Source organism: Anomaloglossus baeobatrachus, chromosome 1 (genome assembly GCF_048569485.1).
Source record: "Anomaloglossus baeobatrachus isolate aAnoBae1 chromosome 1, aAnoBae1.hap1, whole genome shotgun sequence".
In the NCBI taxonomy this organism is placed as follows: Eukaryota; Metazoa; Chordata; class Amphibia; order Anura; family Aromobatidae; genus Anomaloglossus; species Anomaloglossus baeobatrachus.
Window position 1 is genome coordinate 881,187,461 of NC_134353.1, and position 19,556 is coordinate 881,207,016.

Below are 19,556 nucleotides of genomic sequence, written 5' to 3' on the forward strand. Positions count from 1 at the left end.
TCTCCAAACGGCTTAGGATACACGTTATCCCTGTCCCCTGACTTGGTCAGGGACTGGACCCAGTGTCTCAAGCGGCATCCTCCAATCTCCAGGCTTGTAGCTAGATCCATAGTTGCAGTGGGAGATGGAACTGCTGTTGGCTCCGGCATTCTCTCCCTTGGGGCACTCCAAGCTATTTCAGCTTGTCTTACACAGATTGACACGGTTACACGTACATCTGTGCCGCAGGTGGCATCCTTAACCTCTCAAATGTCTGCATTTGCTTCTTACGCGATTCAGATTGTCCTGGACTCTGCGAACCGTGCGGCGGTAGCCTCCGCTACTCCGTGTTTTTAAGCAGAGCTGGTCTGCTCGTTAAGTGAATGGAAGGCAGATTCTGCTTCCAAAAAAGGTTGCCTACCAGTTGCCTTTTTCTGCTGACCGACTGTTTGGTGAATGTAACCATTAAACAGTCCAGGGGTAAGGATTCATCCTTTCCTCAGCCCGGACACAACAAACCCCAACAGAGCAAGAGGCAGTCGGGGTTTTCGGCCTTTTCCGAGGCTCGGGCAGGTCCCATTTTTCCTCGTCCAATGTGGACTCAAAAGGATCAGAGGAGCTCAGATTCTTAGCGGGCTCAGTCACGCCCAAAAAAATCGACAGTCTGAAAACCCGCTTCCAAGGCGGCTTCCTCATGACTTGCGGCCTCGGTCGGTAGCAGGCTCTCCCGCCTTGGCGATATTTAGCTGCCATAGGTCAATGACCATTGAGTGTGAGACATTCTGTCTCACGGGTACAGGATAGAGGCTCACTTCTCGTCCTCCAACTCGATTCTTCAGAATTTCTCCACCTCCCGGCCGAGCCGCTGCTCTTCTGCAAACAGGGTGCACTCTATAGGCAGAAAGAGTGATGACCCCCGTTCCTCTTCAGGAACAAGGTCACGGTTTTTACCCCAAATTCTTTGCGGTACCTATAACAACGGGCCGTTCCATCCCGTTCTGGATCTAAAAATGCTCAGCAAGCTCGTGGACACCAGGCGGTTCCGGATGGAATCACTCCGCCTCAAGGTCCCAAGGATATTTCCTAGCATCATTAGGCATCAAGGATGCGTATCCACACGTGCCGATTGATCCAGAGCACTAGCGTTTTCTACGCTTCGTTATAGGAGACGAACACCTTCTGTTCGTAGCTCTACCTTCCGGCTAGCGACAGTCCCACTGGTCTTCGCCAAGGTCAGGGCAGCAGTAGTCACAGTCCTGCACTCTCAGAGTCACTCTGTGATCCCGTATTTAGACGATCTACTTGTCAAGGCACTCTCTTAGGAAACATGCCAACACTGCCGAACGTTGCGCTGGAGACTCTCTAAAGTTTTGGGTGGATCATCAACTTTCAAAGTCAGATCCGACCCCGACCCTATCGATAACATATCTAGGCATAGAGTTTCTTACTCTCTCAGCGATAGTGAAGCTTCCGCTAGACAAACAGCATTCACTACGGGCTGCAAGCTCTTCTTTAAGAACCAGTCGCACACATTGAGACGCCTCATGCACTTCCTACGTAAGATGGTAGCAATGGAGGCAGTTCCTTTCGCGCAGTTTTACTGCGTCCACTACAATGGGACATTCTCCGCCAATGGGACGAGGAGTCGACGTCCCTCAACAGAGTCGTCGTTCTTTCTCAGGCGGCCAAGGAATCTCTACGGTGGTGGCTTCTTCCCACCTCTTGGTTAAAAAAAGAAGGTCCTTCCTATCCCCATCCTGGGCGATAGTTACGACAGACGCGAGTCTATCAGGGTGGGGAGCAGTTTCTCTCCACTACAGCGCTCAGGGTACGTGGACTCAGCAAGAGTCCACCCTTCAGATCAATGTTCTTGAACACAGAGCAGTGTATCTTGCCCTACAAACCTTCCAACAGCGGCTGGAAAGCAAGCATATCCGACTTCAGTCGGACAGCTCCACAGCGGTGGCATACATCAACCACCAAGGAAGAAGGCGCAACCGGCAAGCCTTCCAGGAAGTCCGGCAGGTTCTGATGTGGGTGGAAGACACGGCATCCACCATATCCACAATTCACATCCCAAGTGTGGAAACTAGGAAGCTGACTTCCTAAGTCGCTGAGGTGTGGCCGAAAGAGGATGGTCTCCTCACCCGGACGGGTTTCAGGAGATCTGGCGCCGCTGACAGAGGCCGGACGTCGATCTAATGGCGTCACGGCACAACAACAATGTGCCAGCTTCATGGCACGGTTTCACAATCATCGAGCTCTGGCGGCAAACGCCTTAGTTCAGCATTGGTCGCAGTTCCAGCTACCTTAGGTGCCACCTCTGGCATTGTTGCCCAGAGTACTGCGCTAGATCAAGACCGACTGCGGCCGCGCCATCCTCGTCGCTACAGATTGGCCGAGGATGTTGTGGTACTCGGTTCTGTGGTGCCTCACGGTAGGCTAACCGGGGGCACTACCAGACCAATCAGACTGGCTGTCTCAAGGGCCATTCTTCCATTTGAACAGGACGTGGAAGATATTCTTATCTCGGTGCTCGGCGCAGGGTGTTTCTCCCTGGCCGGTTGCATCGTCTATGTTTCCTTCCTTCCTGCAATCTAGGTAGGAAAATGGGTTGTCGCTCAGTTCCCTTTAGGGACAAGTCTCAGCGCTATCTGTATTTTTCAGAAACGACGACTTCCTCAGGTACGCACGTTCCTACGGGGAGTTTGTCTTCTCAGCACTCCGTACAAGCGGCCGTTAGAGCCCTGAGATCTGAACAAGGTTCTAATTGCTCTCCAGATGCCGCCTTTCGAGCCTTTGAAAGATGTCTCCCTTCCCGCTTTTCACGGGAAGTGGCCTTCTAGTAACGGTCTCGTCTCTTAGGACAGTGTCCGAGCTAGCAACGCTCTCATACAAACTCCCTTCCTGGTCCTTCACCAGGACAGGGTAGTTCTGCGTCCGGTTCCGGAATTTCTCCCTAAGGTGGTATCCCACTTTCATATCAATCAGGATATCACCTCACCTTCTTTGTGTCCTCGTCCAGTCCACCAATTTCAGAAAGATTTGCATCTGTTGGTTCTGGTGAGAGCACTCAGGTTCTACTTCCCGCATGGCGCTCCTGCGCCACCCGGATGCACTCTTTGTCCTTGTCGCTGGTCGGCGTAAACAGTCGCAAGCTTCCAAATCCACCCTTGCTCGGGGGATCGAGGAACCAATTCTTGAAACCTACAGTTCTACTGGGCTTCTGGTTCTCTCAAGGCCGAAGGCCCATTCTATCAGAGCCGTGGGTGCATCCTGGACATTACGGCACCAGGCTACGGCTCAGCAGGTGTGTCAGGCACCTACCTGATTGGGTCTGCATACTTTTACCAAGCATTTTCAGGTGCATACCTACGCTTCGGCAGACGCCAGCCTAGGTAGATAAGTCCTTCAGGCGGCAATTGCCCACCTGTAGGAAAGGGCTGTTTGACGGCCCTATCACGAGGTATTCTTTTAACCCACCCAGGGACTGCTTTTTGGACGTCCCAATTGTCTGGGTCTCCCAATTAGGAGCGAAAAAGAAGAAGGGAATTTTGTTTACTTACCGTAAATTCCTTTTCTTCTAGCTCCAATTGGGAGACCCAGCACCCGCCCTGTTTTCTCTGGGTTTTTCTGTTTTTTCGGGTACACATGTTGTTCATGTGGTATGGTTCAGTTCTCCGATGTTTCCTCGGATTAAATTGGTCTTTAAACCAGTTATTGGCTTTCCTCCTTCTTGCTTTGGCACTAAAACTGGTGAGCCAGTGATCCCACTGGGGGTGTATAGCCAGAAGGGGAGGGGCCTTACACTTTTAAGTGTAATACTTTGTGTGGCCTCCAGAGGCAATAGCTATACACCCAATTGTCTGGGTCTCCCAATTGGAGCTAGAAGAAAAGGAATTTACGGTAAGTAAACAAAATTCCCTTCTTTTCAAAAACGTCTAGCCAGGCTTCCGCAGGTCCGCACGTTCCTGCAGGGGGTCTGCCACATGGTCCCACCTTACAAACGTCCGTTGGAACCTTGGGATCTTAACAGGGTCCTGACGGCTCTTCAAAAACCGCCTTTTGAGCCGCTGCGGGATGTCTCTCTCTCCCGTCTTTCGCAGAAGGTGGCCTTCCTGGTGGCAGTCACATCACTTCGGAGAGTGTCTGAGCTTGCAGCGCTGTCATGCAAAGCCCCCTTCCTGGTTTTTCACCAGGATAAGGTGGTTCTGCGTCCTGTCCCGGAATTTCTCCCTAAGGTGGTATCCCCTTTTCATCTAAATCAGGATATCTCCTTGCCTTCCTTTTGCCCTAATCCAATTCACCAGTGTGAAAAGGATTTACACTCTTTGGATCTAGTGAGAGCACTCCGGCTCTACGTGTCTCGCACGGCGCCCCTGCGCCGTTCAGATGCGCTCTTTGTCCTTGTCGCTGGCCAGCGTAAGGGCTCTCAGGCCTCCAAGTCAACCTTGGCTCGGTGGATCAAGGAACCGATTCTCGAGGCCTACCGTTCTTCTGGGCTTCCGCTCCCTTCAGGGCTGAAAGCCCATTCTACCAGAGCCGTAGGTGCGTCCTGGGCATTGCGGCACCGGGCGACGGCTCAGCAGGTGTGTCAGGCAGCTACGTGGTCTAGTCTGCACACTTTCACGAAGCACTATCAAGTGCATACCTATGCTTCGGCAGACGCCAGTCTAGGTAGGCGAGTCCTTCAGGCGGCGGTTGCCCACCTGTAAGAGGGGGCCGTTTTCGGCTCTTTTTATTGAGGTATTCTTTTACCCACCCAGGGACTGCTTTTGGACGTCCCAATTGTCTGGGTCTCCCAATGGAGCGACAAAGAAAAAGGGAATTTTGTTTACTTACCGTAAATTCCTTTTCTTCTAGCTCCTATTGGGAGACCCAGCACCCACCCCTGTGCCCTTTGGGCTGGTTGTTCTTGTGTGAACCACATGTTGTTGATGTTGAATTGTTCTTTTGGTTCATGGTCTTCAGTTCTCCGAACATCCTTCGGATTGAATTTACCCTAGACCAATTTAGAAGTTTTCTCCTTCCTGCTTTTGCACCAAAACTGAGGAGCCCGTGGTCCACGGGAGGGTGTATAGGCAGAGGGGAGGGGTTACACTTTTTAAAGTGTAATACTTTGTGTGGCCTCCAGAGGCAGAAGCTATACACCCAATTGTCTGGGTCTCCCAATAGGAGCTAGGAGAAAAGGAATTTACGGTAAGTAAACAAAATTCCCTTTATTTATACATATACTAGAAGGTGGCCCGATTCTACGCATCGGGTATTCTAGAATTTACGTATTGTGTAGTTAATGTATGATTTTTGTTTTTTATATATATATATATATATATATATATATATATATATATATATATATATATATATATATATATATATATATATATAGATGTATATCTGTAGTTACCAAGTGTTTGTGTAGGGGCTGTACATGTTCTGGGTGTTGTCTGGGTGTGGCGGGGGGTGAAAGCGGTGTTGTTTGTGTGTTGCGTTGTGTGTCATTATTTGTGGAGTGCTGTGTGTCTGTATCGTTGTGTGTGTGTGTTGCGCGGTTGGTGTGGGTGTGTGTGTGTGTGTTTTGGGGGGTGGTATGTTTTGTGCAATGTGTGTGTTGTGCGGTATGTGCGTATATTTGTGTGTGCCGTGGTGTTTGTGTGTTGGGTGTTGTTTGTGTGCCGCATTGTCTGTGGGTGTCTGTGTAGGGCAGTGTTTGTGGTTCCCAGTGTGTGTGTGGTGTGTTGTGCAGTGCGTCTGTGTGTGTGTGTGTGTTTTGGGGGGAGGTGTGCACCCCCCATTGTGCTCCATCCCCCATGCTGCGCACCCCCCCATCGTGCTCCATCCCCCATGCAGCACCAGCATCAGCCTCTCTGCCCCCAGCATCAGCCTCTCTGCCCCCAGCATCAGCCTCTCTGCCCCCAGCATCAGCCTCTCTGCCCCCAGCATCAGCCTCTCTCTTCCCAGCATCAGCCTCTCTCCTCCCAGCATCAGCCTCTCTGTCCCCAGCATCAGCCTCTCTCCTCCCAGCCTACCCCAGCCTCAGCCTCCCCCAGCATCAGCCTCTCTTCTCTCAGCCTCCCTCCTCCCAGCCTCCCCCTCCCATCCTCCCCTAGCATCAGCCTCCGCCTCCCAGCCTCCCCCAGCATCATCCTCTCTCCTCCCAGCCTCCCCCAGCATCATCCTCTCTCCTCCCAGCCTCCCCCAGTATCAGCCTCTCTCCTCCCAGCCTCCCCCAGGATCAGCCTCTCTCCTCCCAGCCTCCCCCAGCATCAGCCTCCCCCTCCCAGCCTTCCCCAGGATGAGCCTCTCTCCTCCCAGCCTCCCTCCCCCCAGCCTCCCCTAGCATCAGCCTCCCCTTCCCAGCCTCCCCCAGCATCAGCCTCCCCCAGCATCAGCCTCCCCCAGCATCAGCCTCTCTCCTCTCAGCCTCCCCCAGCATCAGCCTACACCCTCCCAGCCTCCCCCAGCATCAGCCTACCCAGCATCAGCCTCTCTCCTCCCAGCCTCCCCCAGCATCAGCCTCCCCCTCCCAGCCTTCCCCAGGATCAACCTCTCTCCTCCCAGCCTCCCCCAGCACGCCGTGCTCCTCTGCCGACACTCACAGATCCGATCGCATACACTCACACATCAGAACACACTCACACACACCCGATCGCATACACTCACACACACCCGATCGCATACACTCACACACACCCAATCGCATACACTCACACACTCACACATCAGAACACACTCACACACACCCGATCGCATACACACACACACACACACTTACTGACGATATCGCACATACGCGCTCACACAATCACAACATCCGGAGATACCACATGCTTCTGACCATGTGATCCTCCGGCAGGTCCTGGAAGATCACTGCACAGTATCGCCGCTGAGAAGCAAGCGATATCACGGGATGTTGTGAGTATGTGGATGCGATCTGATGTGTGTGTGAGAGTGAGTGTGATCTGATGTGTGTGTGCGTGTGTGTGTGTGTGTGTTCCGCCACTGCAGGACGTGGATGTGATCTGATGTGTGTGTGAGAGTGAGTGTGATCTGATGTGTGTGTGTGTGTGTGTGTGTGTGTGTCTGTTCTTGCGTGTGTGTGTGTTCCGCCGCTGCAGGACCTTGATGCGCTCACCTCGGGTCGAGAAGCCATTCCGTGTGGGGGGCGGAGCCTGGGCGAGCGGCCAATCCGTGCGGGGGGGCAAAGCCGATCCAATCTGTGCGGGGGGCGGAGCCATGGCGAGCCCAGCGGCCAATCTGCTGTTGGGGGCGTGTCCATGCCGAGCGGCAAATCCATGTGAGTTCTAAGAATGCGTGCCGAGCGGCCAATCCGTGCGGGTGGGCGGTGCCATGGTGAGCAAAGCGGCCAATCCGTGCGGGTGGGTGGGGCCATGGCGAACCAAGCGGCCAATCCGGTGTTTGTCACCGTAATGACATGGCCAATCCGTGCAGGGGGGGCGGACCCGAGGCGAGGCAAGCGGCCAATCCGTGCGGGGGGGAGGAGCCGAGGCGAGCAGCCAATCCGTGCGGGGGTGGCGGGGCCATGGCAAGGCCAACGGCCAATCCGCTGTTTGTCACCGTAAGGACATGTCACAGTAAGGACACAATTTTGGAGCAAGACAGACAGACAGACAGAATAAGGCAATTATATATATAGATGTGAAGTACCAGGACAGAGTAGTGTCCCAACAGGGGGTTCTACCTCTTCCATGCTTTTCCCCTTCCCCAGCCCTTATTCACATGATTCCAGGCCCCACCGCGAGCTTCGGGATGACCTGGTCCCACTGATGGCTACACCTAAAAAATGTAGTCCCCGGCTTTTGCTAAAGCCTATTCTTCTGGCCAGACCAACCCCTCAGCCGCCCAAATGTACGTGAACGGACTTATTGTACGCCCGTTTTTTGGCTCCATCCACCTTCATCAGTCAGGTCTCCCTTTCCTCCAGTCGCGCAGGAACTTACGCGCACTTTCTAGCTCCGCCCCGTTCCTCGGCATCATTATTATAGACGCCAGCTCCACGCAACGCACCCCTCTACAGCCCTGCCCCTCCAAACCTGTTTTATCGTCCTGGTATGGGGTGCAGCCTCCAGCAGGCCTTCAGAGGCACTGGCTCCGAAACCAGGGTAAGCAGTTTTTTGCCCTCAGCAGCTCTCTATTCCTCTCCTGGCACATTTCTCCTGCTATTGTTTTCTCAATAAGAAATTTTCCCCTCGGACTGTCTCGTCCCTCTACCCGTTTTTACAGTTTATCACCAATCTCCCCAGGAGCCCCCCACTGCCTGTAATAAGAGCACACACTAGTTTTTCCCTCCCTGGGTGGGTAGCAGCATACTAGTTAGTCCAGGGCAGATTTTTGGACAGTGCCTTTAGTCTACATATAGGATATTCCATGCTACTTCTTTATATCCCTCGCTCCTGTTCTGCCTTGTTCCTATTTCAGAACCTATTGCAGTCGGTCACCAGAGTTCATCCTTTCCGTCACGGGCCACTACCCTGTTCAGATCTGTCTGTTCTGACCATGGTGTCCAGACCCTGATCGCTGCATGGACCGTCGTCAAAGCAGGGAAGCCGTCCTCCTTTTGAACCTATTCTCGGTTATGTCCTTCTCTCCTTTCTCCAGACCTCCTTGACCTCGAACTTTGAGTCCGGTCTGTTCCTCAGATCTAGGTCAGGTCTCTGCTTTTTGATCCTTTCAAAGGAATCTAGTTTCTCCTGTTGATAGATCGTTCTTCCTGTGAGGTGGGCTCGCTTGGCAAAATTCTGGAATCTCATCTAAGGTTTAACGCTCTATAGCGCCCGCTTCTGAATCCATCCTTCTTATCTTTTCCTTGTTTCCCAAAAAGACTTGTCCTGTGAGTATCACTTCCATGGGTGGCATAGAACTAACAGCCCTGTCTTGTTATCCTCCTTCCGTACCTTCCCCTGAGCAGGGTGGTCCTGCTTCTGGTTTTCTTTTTGCTCTGTTCTTCTCCTTCTCGTCCTCTGATGAGATAAATTGTACCTGGTTAAAATGCCTCTCGGTACCTCTATCTGTTTGAACAGCCTCCTTAGATGTTCGAATTCATTGTTCGTGTTCCGGACGAGTCCTTATAATGGTCTTCCGGACCGGATTCGCTCTACCACTCTGGGCACATTTGGGCAAGAGACAGAGCGCCCTCACTGGTACTCCGACTCTTTTCTCCTGTGTCTCGGGCCTCCTGGACCATTGTCGTTTAACCTCTATTTGTCAGCTCTCTAAGCTGCTTCGTAGTTATCTGCAATGACCTTTTCCAGGTTCTTCTGGGTAATCCACCTTTCTTACCTTTTTCCCTTCGTGGTTCGGACCTAGGCAGGATTTTTGCAGTGTACAGTGGCCGTCCTGAGATCCTCACCTCTGGTGTACCATTTATCTAATCCTTTCTATTTTCACCCTTGCGGACTGCTTTAAGATGTCTCGTGGTTTCCTGTGTCCCTCAATGAAGCGATAGGGAAAAGAATATTATGGGTACTCACCTTTTAAAATCTATTTCTTCATCGTTCCTTATGGGAGACCCAGACCATGGGTGTATAGCTTCTGCCTCCGGAGGACACACAAAGTACTACACAAAAAAGTGTAGCTCCTCCCTCCGACCATATACACCCCCTGGATGACCACATCTAGCCAGTTCAATGCTTTGTGTTCAGGAGGTCACACACACATGCATTCTCATCTGATTTTTGATTTCAAAGAGTTGGAAGAAAAGCGGGTCCAAGCCTGGACTCCTGGCATGTCCCTTCTCACCCCACTGTGTCGGCGGTGCTGTTAAGGTTGATTTACAAGGCTGGAGCCTTACATGCTGCGCTCCTTCACCATCCCTCGGGCTCTGGCTTGAAGTGGGAGCCATCACGGTTCTCCCTGCTTTGCAGGAGACCGGTCTCCATCCGCAGCCCTTTCAGGACCCTGCCGGACGGAGCGCTCACCCCTCAGGGACCTGGCCCTGCGTCTCATAAGCTAAGTATTGAGACGTTATTGAAGGGTCCCTTGTGTATTTATTGTGGGGAGTGTGTGTTATTTCACTGTGCTGTGATTTCCGGCCGGTTCTCTGGTTTTCTCCTGAGAACCGCGCCGAGGGTGCCTGCTCGTCGGCCGCATGAGAAAATTTAGGCCCCGGCTTCGGCTGCGGCCTAGTTTCGTTTTCACTGCCCCTGCATGTCAGTCATGCAGAGGGACAGTGCGGCACCGCCCACCGGCCGTTCAGCTCAGGGGAGGACACTCCTCTCTGAGGAGATGTTTCCCTCCCCTGTATTTCTCCTTGGCCCTCCGGTTCCCGCTCTTGGACTAAACCCCGCCCCCCCTCCTCACTCCGGCGCCATTTTATCAGCGTTTACACACTGATCGGCGCTGGCTGCTGCAGCTCTGCATCTGTCTGGGGGTCCAAGCTGTGGAATCCGGAGGGCACACAAAACGGTCTGGTAAGCCACAACCTCTGGTTGTGGACTTTCTTGTACATGAGTGGGCTCATTCTCCCTGGGAGTCATTCTGAAGGAGTGTGTTCTTTACTGCAGAACCTCCACCTCAGCAGCATGTCTCTCACTATGAGCAAGGCTGCAAGGCTTTACTCTATATGCACTGCATGTAAGCTCATACTGCCTGAACCGAGCACATATCCACATTGTGATGCCTGCTCTAACATGGTGGTGCCTCAGCCTGGAGTCTCCTCAGGGGTCCCTTCGGCTGCTCCAGCCCCGGTGGCTGAACCCCCGGCTTGGGTAGCATCGTTTTCTAAAGCTATCTCCCAGTCCTTTGCCGACTCCATGGGACAGCTGTCCCGGACTCTGCTGACCATGCATCAGCGCTCTGCAGAGCTCACAGAGGATTTTTCATCTGTTCCCGGACCCCGTCCTCCTAAACGGAGACGCAGGGACTCTTCTCCTTCCTCGCCGTGGCATCTTCCCACGGCTCTGATTCACGAGCTGAATTGCAGGGCGAGGAGGATGCCTTTACTGTGGGCTCGGATGCTACCTCTATGTACCCCATTGATCTATCTGAAGGTGATGCGGATGTTAGTGACTTGATTGCGTCCATTAATTCCGTACTGGACCTCAATCCACCAGTGTCAGAGGAACAAGCCTCTCTGGTAGAAAAACACCAGTTTACCTCACCTAAGAGAACAAGGAGTATGTTTTTTAACCACTCCAGTTTTCAGGCCACTGTGACCAAGCCCAGGGCCTGTCCTGACAAACGCTTCCCAAAGCGTAGTTCTGATGACCGTTTTCCCTTTCCACCAGAGGTGGTCAAGGAGTGGGCTCATTCACCAAAGGTAGATCCTCCGGTGTCTAGAATCTCAGCCCGGACAGTTGTATCTGTGGCCGATGGCACCTCACTTAAGGATCCCACTGACTGCCAGGTTGACCTTCTGGCCAAATCTGTATATGAGGCGGCTGGGGCCTCGTTCTCCCCGTCCTTTGCAGCAGTGTGGGCTCTTAAGGCCGTCTCTGCTTCTCTGGAGGAGATGCATTCCCTCACCAGGGACTCTATGCCCGAAATGGTTGCCTTAACTTCCCAGGCTTCGGCCTTTTCATCCTATGCCATGTCTGCCATTCTGGAGGCTTCTCACCACACGGCGGTGGCTTCCGCTATTTCCCTCGCGATCCGCAGGATCTTGTGGCTTCGAGAGTGGAAAGCAGACGCTTCTTCCAAGAAGTACCTTGCTGGGCTCCCCTTTGCTGGGTCCCGGCTGTTCGGTGAACAACTGGATGAAATTATTAAGGAAGCTACTGGCGGGAAGAGTACTTCCTTGCCACAAACTAAAACCAGGAAACCTGTCCAGGGCAGGAACCAGTCGAGGTTTCGTTCCTTTCGTTCCTCCAACTGGTCATCCTCTAAGCCCTCAGCCTCGTCCACTAACTCAGCCAAGGATCGAAAACCCAGCTGGCGCACGAAGCCGCGTCCTCAGAAGAGCGGAGGAGCCGCTGCCACTAAGGCAGCCTCCTCTTGACTATCTGGCTGCGCCAGCAACGTCCTTGGTCGGTGGCAGGTTCTCCCACTTTGGCGACGTGTGGTTCCAACACGTCTCCGATCAGTGGGTGCGGGATATCATCTCCCACGGCTACAGGATAGAATTTTCTTCCAGCCCGCCAAACAGATTTTTTCTGTCCACTCCCCCCTGCTCCAAAGCCGCCGCCTTCTCTCAGGCCGTGGCATCCTTGCAGGCCAACGGAGTAATTGTACCGGTTCCCGCCCAGGAACGGTTCAGAGGTTTCTACTCAAACCTCTTCCTAGTCCCCAAGAAGGACGGTTCCTTCCGGCCCATCCTGGATCTCAAGCTTCTCAACAAGCATGTTCAGGTGCGGCACTTTCGCATGGAATCTCTGCGATCGGTCATTGCCTCAATGACCCAAGGAGATTTTCTAGCATCCATCGATATCAGAGATGCCTATCTGCATGTGCCAATTGCAGTTTCACACCAGCGTTGGCTACGTTTTGCAATCGGAGAGGAACATTTCCAATTCGTGGCTCTCCCCTTCGGGTTAGCCACGGCCCCTCGTGTATTCATCAAGGTCATGGCAGCAGTGGTTGCGGTTCTGCACCTCCAGGGGTTGGCAGTGATTCCTTACCTGGACGACCTTCTAGTCAAGGCTTCATCCAGTGCAGACTGTCAGCGGAGTGTCTCGCTCACTCTCGCCACGCTTGTTCAATTCGGGTGGCTTGTCAATCTGCCCAAGTCCACTCTGACCCCGACCCAGAAACTTACGTACCTAGGGATGCAATTCGAGACTCTGCCGGCACTTGTGAAGCTGCCCTTAGTCAAACAGCAGTCCCTTCATCTGGCGGTGCGCTCTCTGTTGAAGCCCCGCCGTCATTCCATCAGGCACCTCATGCAGGTGCTGGGTCAGATGGTGGCGTCAATGGAAGCGGTTCCCTTTGCCCAGTTCCATCTGCGTCCCCTGCAGCTGGACATTCTCCGCTGTTGGGACAAGCGGACCTCTTCCTTGCACAGGCTAGTGGCTCTGTCGCCACAGACCAGGAGCTCTCTTCAGTGGTGGCTTCGGCCCCTCTCTCTGTCCCAGGGACGCTCCTTTCTGGCCCCGTCCTGGGTGATTCTCACCACGGATGCCAGTCTATCCGGCTGGGGAGCAGTGTTTCTCCACCACCGAGCACAGGGCACTTGGACTCCGTCCGAATCAGCCCTCTTGATCAATGTGCTGGAAATCAGAGCTGTGCTCCTAGCTCTCGTAGCCTTTCACCACCTGTTGGCGGGCAAGCACATTCGAGTCCAGTCAGACAACGCGACAGCAGTTGCCTACATCAATCACCAGGGCGGGACTTGCAGCCGCCTAGCAATGTTGGAAGTTCAACGTATCCTTCAGTGGACGGAGGACTCCAAGTCCACCATATCCGCAGTCCACATCCCAGGCGTAGAAAACTGGGAGGCAGATTATCTCAGCCGTCAAACCGTGGACAGCGGCGAGTGGGCCCTGCATCCGGCAGTGTTCCGGTCAATCTGCCGCAAGTGGGGCACTCCGGAAGTGGATCTAATGGCATCCCGGCACAACAACAAGGTCCCGGTTTACGTGGCTCGCTCCCACGATCCTCAGGCCTTGGCGGCGGACGCGCTGGTTCAGGATTGGTCCCAGTTCCGTCTGGCCTACGTGTTTCCCCCTCTAGCTCTCTTGCCCAGAGTCCTGCGCAAGACCAGAATGGAGGGCCGTCGGGTCATAATCATTGCTCCGGGCTGGCCCAGGCGAGCTTGGTACCCAGACCTGCTCCGTCTGTCCGTAGAGGTGCCGTGGCATCTCCCGGACCGCCCAGACCTTCTCTCACAAGGTCCGTTTTTCCGCCAGAATTCTGCGGCTCTCAGATTGACGGCGTGGCTCTTGAGTCCTGGATCCTGACGGCTTCAGGAATTCCTTCCGAGGTCATCTCCACTATGACTCAGGCTCGGAAGTCTTCCTCGGCCAGGATTTACCACAGGACTTGGAGAATTTTCCTGTCCTGGTGTCGCTCTTCCGGCCATGCTCCTTGGCCGTTTTTTCCTTGCCGACTATCCTGTCCTTTCTACAGTCCGGTCTGCAGCTAGGACTATCTCTCAATTCCCTCAAGGGACAGGTCTCTGCTCTGTCAGTGTTGTTCCAGCAGCGTATCGCCCGACTGGCCCAGGTGCGCACCTTCATGCAGGGCGCATCTCACATCATTCCGCCTTACCGGCGGCCTCTGGATCCCTGGGACCTTAATCTGGTCCTCACGGCCTTACAGAAACCCCCCTTTGAGCCTCTTAGGGAGGTTTCTTTGTTTCGACTTTCACAGAAAGTGGTCTTTCTGGTGGCCATAACTTCTCTTAGGAGAGTCTCTGATTTGGCTGCGCTCTCTTCGGAGTCACCCTTTTTGTTTTTTTCACCAAGACAAGGTGGTTCTCCGTCCGACTCCTGACTTTCTCCCTAAGGTGGTGTCTCCTTTCCACCTTAAGCAGGACATTTCATTGCCTTCCCTTTGTCCGGCTCCTGTTCATCGCTTTGAGAAAGCGTTGCATACTTTAGATTTGGTGCGGGCGCTCCGGATCTATGTGTCACGCACCGCTGCTCTTAGGCAGTGCACCTCTCTTTTTGTGCCGACCACAGGTCAGCGCAAGGGTCTCTCGGCTTCTCAACCGACCCTAGCTCGTTGGATTAGGTCGGCCATATCCGATGCCTACCAATGTTCTCAGGTGCCTCCCCCGCCGGGGATTAAGGCGCACTCGACCAGAGCTGTCGGTGCCTCTTGGGCTTTCAGGCACCAGGCTACGGCTCAGCAGGTCTGTCAGGCTGACACTTGGTCTAGTTTGCACACCTTTTCGAAGCACTACCAAGTGCATGCTCATGCTTCGGCAGATGCGAGCTTGGGCAGACGCATCCTTCAGGCGGCTGTCGCCCATTTGTGAAGTTAGGTTTTGCCTACTTCTCAGTTTTCTGTTTATTTCCCACCCATGGACTGCTTTGAGACGTCCCATGGTCTGGGTCTCCCATAAGGAACGATGAAGAAAAAGAGAATTTTGTTTACTTACCGTAAATTCTTTTTCTTATAGTTCCGACATGGGAGACCCAGCACCCTCCCTGTTGCCTGTTGGCAGTTCTTGTTCCGTGTGTTTTCACCGGCTGTTGTTGTAGACAGAGGTTCCGGTTATTCCGGGTTTTACTCTATCTCTACTTGTGGGTGGATGTCCTCCTTCAGCTTTTGCACTAAACTGGCTAGATGTGGTCATCCAGGGGGTGTATATGCTCGGAGGGAGGAGCTACACTTTTTAGTGTAGTACTTTGTGTGTCCTCCGGAGGCAGAAGCTATACACCCATGGTCTGGGTCTCCCATGTCGGAACTATAAGAAAAAGAATTTACGGTAAGTAAACAAAATTCTCTTTTTCTTGGACCCTTCATTGGGAGACACAGCACCCGCCCGTCTTAAGTGTTTCTGTTGGGCGAGACTATTTTCATTTTAAGTTGCTTCTCTTACGACTTTCACACTAACTGGCCAGCTTGGCATAAGTCGGTGGGTGATACTACTACCGAGGGGGAGCTAACTCTCTTTTTCTTGCCTATTGTCAGCCTCTTAGGGCCGCTTTACACGCTGCAATATCGTTACCGATATCGCTAGCGTGCGTACCCGCCCCCATCGTTTGTGCAACACAGGCAAATCGTTGCCCGTGGCGCTATCAACATGATGTCAGCATTGCAGACAAACAAAAACTAGGGTAGTGGAGGAAAGCTGGTACTGGACCCAGGGAGGGTGAGTAATGCACAGTTTGTTTTGTTATAACTACCGCAGTTTATAAAATAAAGTGAACGGGTACAGCCCCTTTAACAATCTTTTATGAAGAACAAGCACATCCTCTTTCTGAACTTTATAAAAGCATCAAGATGAGGCAGATGGGGCCATCAGAAGACTTATGGCTGCCAAGGTTGAGCAGCAGAACTCTACAATTGTCAGTAGAGATGAGTGAACCCATGTATGTTAAGTTAGGTGGGTGCAGCCAAACCGACCATCCACGGGTTTGGACTTTATTTGAACCCCCATGGAAGTCACTGATTGGCAGTTCGTGTCTCCGCCCACATACAGCCAGCGATAAACAGATCACTTCTGGGTGACGGTAGGTCGGAGTTTTCCCTTTTTTATTTGTGCAGACTACATCCGATCACACTGTTCTTACCCCCAGTGCAAGATGATGAAACACTGCAAGTGGCCCCAACTGGGCCGAGGGCAGAGCACCGAACGTCCCTGAGGACAGCAATGCTTGCGCAAGTGGTCAGCATTCGTAAACAACCTTGAACCTGATGTTCGGCACAAAAACCGAACACTGAACATCAGGTTCGCTCATCTCTAATTGTCAGCTGCATCTAAATCGTTAAAAAAACGCAATTGGATTTTGCTCCGGTTGCTGCTGTTACAAATAGATGTCGGCTGTATAACACAGCCAGCACCCACCCTGTATGGAGCTGACTATTCTGTATTTGTGTGTTTTATTGTAGAATGAGCGTTATCTGGAGCTGACAGCGAAGTTGTTGGATGCCAAAGCTCAAGCAGCCTCCACAAAGCAAGCAAAAGACAAGGTCGGCCAGAGGGAAGCCCAGAACAAAATCCGGGATTGTCAGCAAGGTACAACTTCTAGCATCATCAAACTTTATAATAGATTTTCTTTGGACTATTTTTTTTCTCTGGTTTTGGTAGATGTACAGTACATGTGGCTCAAGTGCCTTTTGAGTTTGTGGCTAGTTTTGGGCACAATGCTAGGGAGATAAATATCCAACAATGGCTATGGTCTTGAAGGTCTGGATGGGTGCCTTGGCATCTGTCCACCAGAAAAACTAACTGCCAAAAATGCTATATGAATAGCGGAAGATAAACCCTCAAAAAGTAGGTGGAAGAAAGAGAAAGGGACGCAATCTGAGCGTTGTAGTGGGTATTTGCGATAGCAGGTCTGCTCACTTTACTAATTGTGCTATCGATGGGCACAACGCCTGTGAATGTTTGTATGAGGTTTACCAGTGTGCTTTCAGCTGGTGCTGTCATCCTGTGTGTCCTTCCAAATGGACCCCAGGACAAGTAGATCATTGACCAGGGAGATGGGAAACCCCTTCGGTCACTGCAGGTATACTCTGTGTTTGTCTTCATACCGGAAGAAGTGTATTACATGAAATATAATGAATACAAACTGGATTTTATTGGAGTACCATAAGAGTACGTCTTTTGGCACTGAACCAATGACTTCCTCATGCCCTGGTTCAGTGCAAAAAAGCTTAATTTGTTTGGTACTCCAATAAAATCCAGTTTTCATTTACTGCATCCTGGGAAATACATTTCTTCTGAAACCGAGGACGAGCATGGAGTACTGCAGTGCCCAAAGGGGTTTGCTGCCTCCAGGGTCTGTTGTTTTGCAGGACCCTCTCGATAGGAAAGGCATTTTGCTGATCAGTCCTGAAAAGTAAAAAAAAAAAAAAAAAACATTTGCAGATCTGTCAGACAGAAGCGAAAATAACCCACTGTTGGCTCCTATCTCTTAGAAACCCGCAAAGGAATAGTCTGCCCTTCACCTTTTGTACTTGATTTGCATTTGTATCTAGTAGCATAGATAAAGAGATCTTTAGAAAGAGTATTTCTAAAGAGCCTTTATGATATGCTAATGAGCACAGGGACTAGTCACATGGGCGTTAGTTCCTGCCCTCATTACGCCCTCTTAGCATTTTAGCTCGCCCGCACGGGCATGCTAACATGCTATTCAATGCCCACTGCTCAGCGTCATCATCAGCAGTCACGTGAGTACCTCTGTCCATTGCACCACCTCTGAATGCTGAGCATAGGGTCAGTGCGCATGATCAGAAGTCCCCGGAACATCCGGTCATGCGCACTACACAAATTTGAAGCCAGAACACGTACACCTGGCTTCATAGAGAGCATGACCAGAAGTCTGGGGATCATGCACACTGAGCCGAAATCCAGCATTGGGCGCGGTGGCAGCAGATGTGAGCGTGACCATCCTCTCCCGCTGCGCATTCATTAGCACAGTTACATGCTAATGAGGCCGACTTGCCAAGGGAAGTAACACATTTGCGAGTAGTCGCTGGCCGTTTTAGAATATTAAAAAAGAATCTTTCTTTGTCGCTCCATTGGGAGACCCAGACAATTGGGTGTATAGCTTCTGCCTCCGGAGGCCACACAAAGTATTACACTTTAAAAAGTGTAACCCTCCCCTCTGCTATACACCCTCCCGTGCATCACGGGCTCATCAGTTTTTATGCTTTGTGTTGAAGGAGGCACACATGCACACAATGCTCCACATTTTAGTCAGCAGCAGCTGCTGATTATATCGGATGGAAGAAAAGAGGGCCCCTAACAGGGCCCCCGGCATGCTCCCTTCTCACCCCACTGAGTCGGCGGTGCTGTTAAGGTTGAGGTACCCATTGCGGGTACACAGGCAGGAGCCACATGCCGTTTTCCTTCCCCATCCTTTAGGGGCTCTGGGGAAGTGGGATCCTAACCGGTCATCCAGCCACTGGGACCGGGCTCCCTCCGCAGCCCCTGGGGGAATCTGCCGGACGGGAGACGGAGTATCGTCAGGGACATGGCCCTGCATCTACAGGTACTCTGTGTCCCCGTTGGGACGGTGCATGAAGCACCTTGGCCTCAGACGCAGCTGCGACTGCGGTGTGGATTTTTTGTCTGGGACTACCGCGCCGACCGTGCCTGTTTGTCGGCCGCGGTTTTTACTTTAGTCCCCGGCTTTTGCGGCCTAGTGTGTTAAACTCCCGCCCCTGAGCCTGCCAGTCAGGGAGAAAGGCGGGACGGTCGGTATGATGCCGACAGTGAGGGCTGGAGCACACTTCGCTGTCCTCCGCCCCCCTCACTGATCACTATGGGCCACCAGGTTCCCGCACTTTTGCGGTTCCGCCCACGGCTCTCTCCTCCCCTCGGAACGCCGGCAGCCATTGTTATAATTCTGCCGGTGGAGGATCTCAGAATCTGCTCAACACTGCTCTGGGAGAGGGGGATCCTAACCGGTCGCCATGCACTGGGACCGGGCTCCATCCGCAGCCCCTGGGGGATTCTGACGGACAGGAGACTGGACATCATCAGGGACAGAGCCCTGCATCATAAGGTACTCTGTGTCCCCTGAGGGACGGTGCATGCAGCATCTGTGTTACAAATGCCGCAGCGGTTGCTGAGTGGTTTGTGAGACTGGGACTACCACGCCGACCGCGCCATGTTTGCCGGCCGCGTTTTTAAATTTAGTCCCCGGCTCTTGCGGCCTAGTACCATATACTCCCGTTCTCGGGCCTGCCAGTCAGGGGTAACGACGGGACGGCCGACTGGACGTCGGCAGGGAGGGCTGGAGCATACGTTGGTATCCTCCTTCCCCCTCACTGAGCACTGTGGGGCACCAGTTTTCAGGTGCTGACCCCCCTTGGTGCCGCAGTGTATATATATATGTTTATTTATATGGTATATGATCTCACTGTTCGGCAGCATTATTGCTTTTGGCTGTATACCCTCACTGATTACTCTGCGGACGACATGCTGTTGTCTGCTCTTAAAGAGTAAGGGTGCCAAGGTACTGGCTTATTTTACAACCTGTACCTCTTGTGCGGCTATATTA

At 52.6% G+C, this 19,556-nt stretch overlaps 1 protein-coding gene across 2 annotated transcripts in view; it reads left to right on the top strand.

Moving 5' to 3' along the window:
- The window catches only part of DHX29 (DExH-box helicase 29), a 164,782-nt gene that overhangs the window by 36,381 nt on the left and 108,845 nt on the right, over positions 1–19,556 (top strand). For both annotated transcript variants that reach the window (XM_075326514.1, XM_075326506.1), the window contains exon 8: positions 16,435–16,561. In XM_075326514.1, the coding sequence (XP_075182629.1) occupies positions 16,435–16,561 (127 nt within the window). The remainder of the gene's footprint in view (positions 1–16,434; positions 16,562–19,556) is intronic.